This window comes from Nicotiana tomentosiformis, chromosome 5 (genome assembly GCF_000390325.3).
Source record: "Nicotiana tomentosiformis chromosome 5, ASM39032v3, whole genome shotgun sequence".
Lineage (NCBI taxonomy): Eukaryota > Viridiplantae > Streptophyta > Magnoliopsida > Solanales > Solanaceae > Nicotiana > Nicotiana tomentosiformis.
The window spans coordinates 106481654-106490417 of record NC_090816.1 but is presented as its reverse complement, the minus strand read 5'-3'; the positions used below and the strand labels follow the sequence as shown (position 1 = coordinate 106490417).

The 8764-nt window shown below is 42.2% G+C and overlaps 1 protein-coding gene across 1 annotated transcript; it reads right to left on the bottom strand.

The window, feature by feature from the left end:
• Positions 1-856: 856 nt before the first annotated feature.
• On the bottom strand, positions 857-1739 carry LOC138892947 (uncharacterized). Its single transcript, XM_070176708.1, has 2 exons — positions 1492-1739; positions 857-1400 (listed from the first exon to the last, which is right to left on the bottom strand). Exons 1-2 carry the CDS (start codon positions 1737-1739, stop codon positions 857-859), a joined length of 792 nt encoding a protein of 263 aa, XP_070032809.1.
• Positions 1740-8764: the final 7025 nt, after the last annotated feature.

Sequence of the window (8764 nt, the reverse complement as noted above, 5' to 3'; positions counted from 1 at the left end):
AATAAGACTCTCTCATTTTGGTTGCATCAGATCCAAGTGACTGTATCCTCCAATTCTTGAACATTCTTCTTGATTGATCGGAAGGACTTGAAGAGGATTTGGGTTAAAATGATTTGGATTGAATTACAACTTTGAAACCTTTAAGGGGAAACCATCGCCGAACCATTGTAACATCTGCCCCAGTTTTAACTTTTGGGGGAATGTGGATTTTTATTTTGGTGTGACTGAATCCTAGAGAGAGGCTGCCTACGTATCCTTTCAGAATCAAGTTGAATATAGTTCAATTAAGCTTCGTTTCTGATTTTGTTTTTTGTCAAACATAGTAAATTTCAGGTTCCAAAGAGGGTAATCAAAGAAAGGGAACCGACTCAACGGATATGAAAAGGGTTGGTAGTGTTTAGATAGCGAGAAAGAAAGCCTTCGTCATCCCAATTGGAGCATGTTAAAGCTGTGAAAATGGTCAAACATAATACCTTTTGACCGCGTCTGCATTGACAGCTGTCTCGGGGTCATTTCCTTCGATGTCTTCCAAATACAGTGCTCCCTTTGGCAACATTTTTCTTATAATATATGGACCTTTCCAATTTGGAGCAAAATTTCCTTTGGCTTCTTCATGATACGGGAGAATACGTCTCAGAACGAGTTTTCCCACTTTGAATTTTCTGGGCCGCACCTTCTTGTTGTAAGCACGGGCCGTTCTTTGTTGGTACAACTGCTCGTGGCAAACTGCGGCCACCCATTTTTTTTATCAATCATAGTCAATTGTTTCAATCGGGATTTGACCCATTCATCATCCTCTATCCCAGCTTCAACAATGATTCAAAGAGAGGGAATCTCAACTTCTGCAGGTACAGCTTCAGTGCCATAAACCAATAAGTAGGTGTGGCCCTAACGATGTGCGCACGATTGTGCGATATCCCAATAGTGTAAAAGGCAGCTTTTCATGCCATTGTCTTGAACCCTGAATCATTTTCCTCAGGATCTTCTTTATATTCTTGTTGGCAGCTTCAACAGCACCATTAGCTTTGGGTCGATAAGAGGTAGAATTACGATGTGTAATTTTAAATTGTTCACATACCCCCCTCATCAAATGGATGTTCAGATTTGCAGCATTGTCTGTAATGATAGTTTTAGGAATACCAAAATGACAAATAATGTTAGAATGCACGAAGTCCACCACTGCTTTATTGATGATAGCTTTGAAAGTGACTGCTTCGACCCACTTTGTGAAATAATCAATGGCAACCAAGATAAATCTGTGTCCATTTGAAGCTTTTGGCTCGATTGGCCTAATAACATCCATGCCCCAAGCAATGAACGGCCAAGACACTGACATAGGATGTAGCTCTAAAGGTGGTGCATGAATCAGGTCACCGTGTAAGGTCACCATGTATCTGGCACTGATGGCATTTCCGGACAAAACTGAAACAATCTTTTTCCATAGTCATCCAGTAATAACTCGCTCGGAGGATTTTCTTTGCAAGGACATACCTGTTCATGTGAGGCCCACATACTCCCAAATGCACTTCATTCATGATCTTTTCATCTTCTTGGGAATCTACAGACCTCAAAAGATTCAGATTTGGAGTTCGTTTGTCTAGGACCTCTCCACTCAGAAAGAAACTGCTTGCAAGCCTTCTGATAGTTCTCTTTTGATCTCTACTGGCCTGCTCGGGATATTCTTTTATTTTCAAAAACCTTTTGATATCATGATACCATGGCTGAACATCTGGCTCCATTTAAATTGCGTTACAATAACCATGCCTTTCTTGAACTTGGATTTCTAGCGGGTCTATATGAACATTACCCGAGTACGGAAGCATTGAGGCCAAAGTAGCTAGTGCATTAGCTAGATCATTGTGGAATTTGAGGAATATACCTAAACTCGATGGACTTGAACCGTTTGCTAAGATATTCCAAATATTGCCTGTACGGGATGAGTTTGATGTCTCGAGTTTCCCACTCACCTTGGGCTTGCCGAATGATCAAATCAGAATCCCCCATGATTAATAATTCCTCCACATCCAAATCAACTGCCACATTCATGCCCATGATGCAGGCTTCATACTTGGCGGTGTTGTTTATACAGAAGAACCAAAGCCGAACTATGGTCGGATAGTGCTGACCTGTGGGCGAAATCAGAATTGCTTTGATCTCGACACCTTTTACATTTACGCCCCATCAAAGAACATTTTCCAAGCATTAGTGTTCTCTAGAACTACTTCAACTAAATTTACCTCCTCATCCGCAAAGTAAGTGCTTAGGGGTTAATATTCATTATCGACCGGGTTCTCAGATAGATGATCCGCCAAGGCTTGGGCTTTCATTGCCGTGCGGGTGACATAGACTATGTCAAACTCGATGAGCAAGATCTGCCATTTTGCTAACCTTCCTATAGGCATCGGCTTCTGGAATATATATTTCAAAAGATCCATCTTGGTTATGAGATATGTGGTGTAAGCCAGCAGATAATGTCTTAGCTTCTGGGCGACCCAAGTTAGGGCGCAACAAGTTCTTTTCAACGAAGTGTACTTGGCTTCATAACTGGTGAACTTATTGCTCAGATAGTATATGGCTTGCTCTCTCTTCCCGATCACATCATGTTTCCCCAAGACACAACCAAAATAATTTTCCAAGACTGTCAGGTACAAGAACAAAGGTCTTCCTGGCTCGGGTGGAACCAAAACTGGCGAATTTGACAGATATTCTTTGATTTTATCAAAAGCTTCTTGGCACTCATCTGTCCATTTGATTGCCGCGTCTTTCTTAAATAGCTTGAATATGGGCTCACAAGTGGTAGTAGCTGAGCAATGAATCTGCTGATGTAATTCAATCTCCCTAGCAGACTCATGACCTCTTTCTTGGTCTTCGGAGGTGGCAAATCCCGAATAGACTTTATCTTTGTTGGATCTAATTCGATACCCCTCCGACTGACTATAAATCCCAAGAGCTTCCCAGACAGAACTCCAAATGCACATTTAATTGGGTTCAATTTCAAGCCATACTTGCGCAGGCGCTCAAAGAACTTCCTCAGATCTCTCTTCTTGCGTTCTGGATTTAATGATCACATCATCCACATATACCTTAATTTCCTGATGCATCATGTCATGGAAAATGGCAGTCATAGCTCTCATATAGGTTGCCCCGGTGTTTTTCGGACCAAATGGCATGACCCTGTAACAGTAAGTGCCCCAAGGCGTGGTGAAAGCAGTCTTTTCTGTATCTTCTTCATCCATCAGAACCTGGTGATACCCAGTATAACAATCCACGAAAGACTGTATCTCATATTTAGCATAATTGACAACAAGGATATGGATGTTTGGCAGTGGAAAGTAGTCCTTGGGACTTACCTTGTTCAGATCCCGGTAATCAACACAAACTCGGGTTTTTCCATCTTTATTTGGCACCGGCACCACATTAGACAACCATATAGTGTATCAAACCACTCGGATCACACCAGCTTTCAGTTACTTGGTGACTTCTTTCTTGATCTTATCACTGATGTAAGTTTTGCACTTCCTTTGCTTCTGTTAGACTGGTAGATAACCGGGATAGGTAGGCAATTTATGTACCACCAGATCAACACTCAGCCCTGGCATATCACCATAAGAACATGCAAACACGTCTTTGAATTCAAACAAAAGTTGGATCAAGTCATCTCTGGTTCTTTCATCAGGGTGAATGCTTATCATGGTTTCTCGGGCCTCTTCTGAACTGCCCAAATTAACTGGATCAGTTTCATTTAATTTTGGCTTAGGCTTATTCTCAAATTATTCTAATTCTCGATCTATTTCCCTAAAAGCCTCGTCTTCATTATATTCTGTCTCTTGATTCATTATTTCAAGGTTAGACATCATTAATCTGGGCATGAGGTCCGCAAGCATGTCATGTTATTTAAGTTCGCATTATTAGAAGTGAAAAGAAAAAGATAAGAAAATAGCAAAATTAAAATAAAGAAAAAGAGATATCTATGGACGATAAAATATTGATTCCATTTCATTGAATTAAAGATATGAGGGTTTACATCAAAATCAAAAGACAGTAAAATAAAACATTCGAGTTACACTCTGAAATAACTCGTAATGTAGAAGAGATGGCAAGACTGGACTACCGGGACTCCCGTCTTACAGGGAATGGGGTAGCTTTCCAATTCTAGAGATTGAAATCTGGCCCCATATACTGCACCTCGGCATTGCTCGTGCCTTCTCCTGGCTGGACCATATAGGACTCATATAGAATTTGTTTCAAGGCTTCACAAATATCATCGATTTCTTCGGCCGTGAAGGCCTCTTCTTCTTCTTCCACATATTTTGGCTTGACAAATGATTGGTCGAGATGTGGAATAGGCTGGGCTAGGACCCACCCTTTTTCTTTGCGCTTATCAGCCCATTTTCTGTCGGCCTCTGTAGCTCGAAAACCCACACCGAAAAACTTCTCACTGGCGATTGAAGTAATAGGCTCTATGATGCCCTGCAGAGACACCCCAAGCCCATTTTCGCACTTGTACCCATGTCTAATCATTTGAGTGGCGACTATGACCGAAGCATTAGACAAACAAGGTTGAGGTAGTGGGGGCCCTTCTTCATATTGGTCGACGACCACAATTTCGAAGGCTTGGTATACAATATGCTCACTGCCTTCCCTAGCTTCGAGATGTGGGACTGAAGGGTCCCGGTAGATGGATTGCTTGTCCTCTCTATAGACAATAATTTTTTGATTTTCATATTCAAACTTGATCATTTGGTGGAGAGCGGAGGGAACAGCTCCGGCAACATGAATTCATGGTCTACCCAGGAGGAAATTATATGAGGTTTCCATGTCCAAAACCTGAAAAGTCACCTCAAAATCCACGGAGCCAATAGTTAGAATTAGATCAATTTCTCATGTGGTGTCTCTTTTGACCCCATCAAAAGCTCGCACACAGACATTGTTAGCCCGAATTCTTTCTGTTCCAATCTCCATTCTCTAGAGTGTTGAGAGAGGGTAAATATCGACCCCAGAACCACCATCTAACATCACTCTCTTCACATAATAGCCCTCGTATTTGACAGTCAAGTAGAGGGCTTTGTTGTTGGCGGCTCCCTCTGGGGGCAAATCATCGTGGCTGAAAGAAAATCCTATTGACCTCAAAGAATCTTTCAGCCATTCTCTCCAATTATTCAACATAAGTATCAACCGGCACATATGATTCATTTAGTGTTTTCAGGAGAACTTTCTGGTGTTCATCCGAACTCAGCAGCAGAGATAAGAGTGAGAACTGGGAAGGAGTCTTCCGGAGTTGGTCAACTATTGCATATTCTGAAGTTTTCATCTTTCTAAAGAAGTCTTCTGCTTCCCCATTGCTTATAGGCTTCTTGGATGGCAACTGTTTATCAGTTTGGACTTCTTTATCTCTTCTAGGCTATGGTACTTCCCAGACTGATTCATTTCATTCACTTCTCTCATGACATATTTCCTCTTGTATGTGACCACGATTCTGTTGCAGTTCCAGGGGACTATGGTGGGATCTTTCATAGGACTCTGTAGTGCGCGGTTGATAACCACGGGCTCAGTCAGCCTTGGTGAAATTACAGGCCCCCGTGCCACATAGGTCCCCTTTAGCACATACAATCTTGGCACATTCAACGTAGCCTTCCTTTCCCCGATTTTGATTGTCTTATCAAATGGTTTGCCCAAAGCGGACATCTTATTCTGAAAATAATCAGCCTCTTGGGCCTGCAGGAAGACTGTAACCATTCCGGCCTCTTCCATGGGTGGTTTTACTCTGGCGGCCTGCTCGCGCCATTTGATAGCATACTCGCGAAAACTTTACGCGATTTTCTTCTTTAAGTTAGACAGGGAGTTTCTGTCCAGAGTTATGTCAACACTGTACTGGAATTTTCTAACAAAATCTTGGCTAAATCATACCATATGTGCCAGTGGGAGATTTCTTGATCCATATACCATTCCGAGGCGATTCCTGTCAGGCTTTCTCCGAAATAGGCCATCAATAACTCTTCCTTCCCACCAGACCCTCGAAGTTGATTGCAATATCTCTTAAGGTGAGCAATTAGGTCTCCGTGCCCATCATACTTCTCAAACTTTGGCATTTTGAAACCGACAGGTAGATGAACATTTGGGAACATGCATAAACCTGAATAGGAAACACTTTTTTGGCCACTCAGGCCTTGTATGTTTTTCAAGCTTTGTTCCAAGCTTCTCATTTTCCGAACCATTTCTTCCTGCTCGGGGTTCCTATCGCTCTTTCCTGTTCAATTGGGGACTCATATTGTGGTTGTTGAGCGTATGAGTCTGAAGTAACATGAGTTATGTCCGGCTAAAATGGCACGCCCTGGAAGGTGAATGTTGAAGGCTCAAAGCATGGCCTGGGCCCAGTTGGTTGTGCCATGGTGAAAACCGGTGGTGCAGAGAATAACATTGATGGTACTCTGGAGAACAGTGCCTGGGGGCAGACCATAGAAGGCACACCGATGAAGGATGATGTAGAAGGGTACCCAAATGGAACAAATGGGTTAGTCATGGGGATGTTGGTGGTTCCAACTGTCCTCGGGACCAGCTCGGGGAATCCGTAAATTACGCTTGGCATTTCCCTACCGTTGGACCAGGCGTCCCACATTTCCAACATGTGGAGACATAGCATCTTGTTCTCTTTGGCAGTTGCCGACTCGGGTTGTGAAATAGGAAGCTCAAGGCTATCCTCAGTGTTAACAAGGCAGAGATTTCTTTCTAAAGCCATTGGGACTCTTCCTTTTGATCTTGTAAAGTAGGGGTGAGAAGCTAGAGTACCGTCAAAACCAACCACCTGAACAAGACCTAATAATTTTTCACACACAACACACTTGTCAATTTTGAGACATTTAACAGATAGGGAATCGCACATTGGGGATACAATGCACCGGAACAGTTAAACATTTCTAAATATTTTTGCAATGGCTGTGTCTTTCATCCCGGCTTTCACTACCTCTTCTGTAGCTCTTTTCTTTCATTTTACTTCATATATTGGTTTCTTTTTCTTTCTCTTTTTGTTGTTTTTCACTCTTTGTTTTTCTTTGTTATTTTTGTCACTCTTTCTTTCTTTTTTTCTCTCTTTTTTTTACTCAATTTATTTAATGGCTATGATTGAATCCGATGGGGATTGCCTTTGTATCATAACGCCGCATGAATCAGATCATTATGTAGTTCAGGGAGATAAATGCAAAAATGAAAGAAAAGAAAAATTTTGGGGTTTTTCAATATTTCATTAAGAAAAAATATTTCTGGTTTTTGCTATTACATAAACTCGAAGACACTAATAACTGAAAAGGAAAACATACAGACTCAAAACAAACAACAAACAGACTTGACATGGATAACAAGACAAACAGACTCGATAAGGGTAAAATACAGACTCAAAAACTGAAAAATCAAGAACAAAGATGATGCTTAAATGTTATTCCGGGAGCCCGAGTGGCTTCAGTTGGTCTCGGCGCAGGCCTTCTTGTAAGCTCTTCTTGAAGAATCTCGAGGTCGGCCATGATCTGGTGAGCGAAAGATAGTACCGAGTGGAAGAACATAGCTCGAGTCATATTTTCACATTCATGGCATTTCATTGCCGCGTAGTCGGTTATTTCCTTAATTCTAAGCTTGATGGCGCCTTTCTCCTGGAGCAATCGCCCAAACTGTTGCTCCCAAACTTCTACTATTTGCATGGCCTCATTGTTTTGGTTTTGCAACTGCATCGCCCTTTCTTCCAATTGGTTAATCAGTGCATAGAAATGTTCTCTCTCGGCCCTGAAGTCTTTCATTTGTTGACCTATCTTGTTTTCAACAACGACCGACTCTTTCATTAAGATCGCGACATCTCTATCATAGCTTTGCTTCACCTAGCGGGCTAGCCTTGTTTGTTCTTCTGCATCATTTGCCAACTTTGCTCGAGCTTTTACCAAATCTTTCTCGGCCTTTTTCAGATCGGCCGCATAATCATGCACTTTTTGCCTCAAGTTGCTTATGATTTTTTAGTCCCTCTCACTTCTTACCGGCGTCTCGGCGGCTATCTTTATTTCCTGAAGCTAAGCTCGGAGGGTTTCATTTTCCTGGGCTAACCTTTTATTTTCCCCCTCATCTTCAGTGGCTTGCAACCCACTTTCAAATTTGATGGTTCTGGCTTGATGTTTTAGTTTGCTAACGGTGGTCCGATGCTCCTTCTCTTTTGCCAACCAAGCCCACTGTTCTTGTGTTGTATCAATAAATTCCTGGACATGGGGCCTTTTAGATTCGTCATTTGTTGTGACTCTCTCTCTGTACCAAGAGATGTACCCAGGTAGAACCTTGCCTTTGGACAAATTATGTACTCAGGTATTTGCCCCCAAATACTGTCTCTCGCTCCAATTTTGACGGACCATGTCTTCGGGGAATTGAGCAGCATAGCGAATTATAACCACATAAGTACTGAGGTCCATATCCTTGGGAACTCTCTAACATCTTCCAAGTTGTCTGATATAGTTGGATGCTATGGAGACCCATCAGAAGGAAGTAAGGACCCGTGGCCGGCATATGAACAATCTCATCGACAGGGAGCCAACCTATTATCCATTCTATCTTATCTGCGGTCAAAGTCTGAAGGCGGGTGATCCAATTTTTGACTCCCTTTGGCATTACGAATCTTGTCACCCGCGTACCAAATTCTTCGATACAGCTTTTCCCGGTAGAACCGTAATTCATGTATCGGGGACGGTGACAAAGGTGTTCGATCATCCACATTTGTAATAACAGATTGCACCCCTCG

Coding starts and splice junctions, on each gene's coding strand:
- LOC138892947 (XM_070176708.1), bottom strand. CDS start 1,739: ATGGAGCCAGATGTTCAGCCATGGTATCATGATATCAAAAGGTTTTTG. Junction 1,401..1,491: donor TGTGGGCCTCACATGAACAG/GTATGTCCTTGC, acceptor AAATGCCATCAG/TGCCAGATACATGGTGACCT.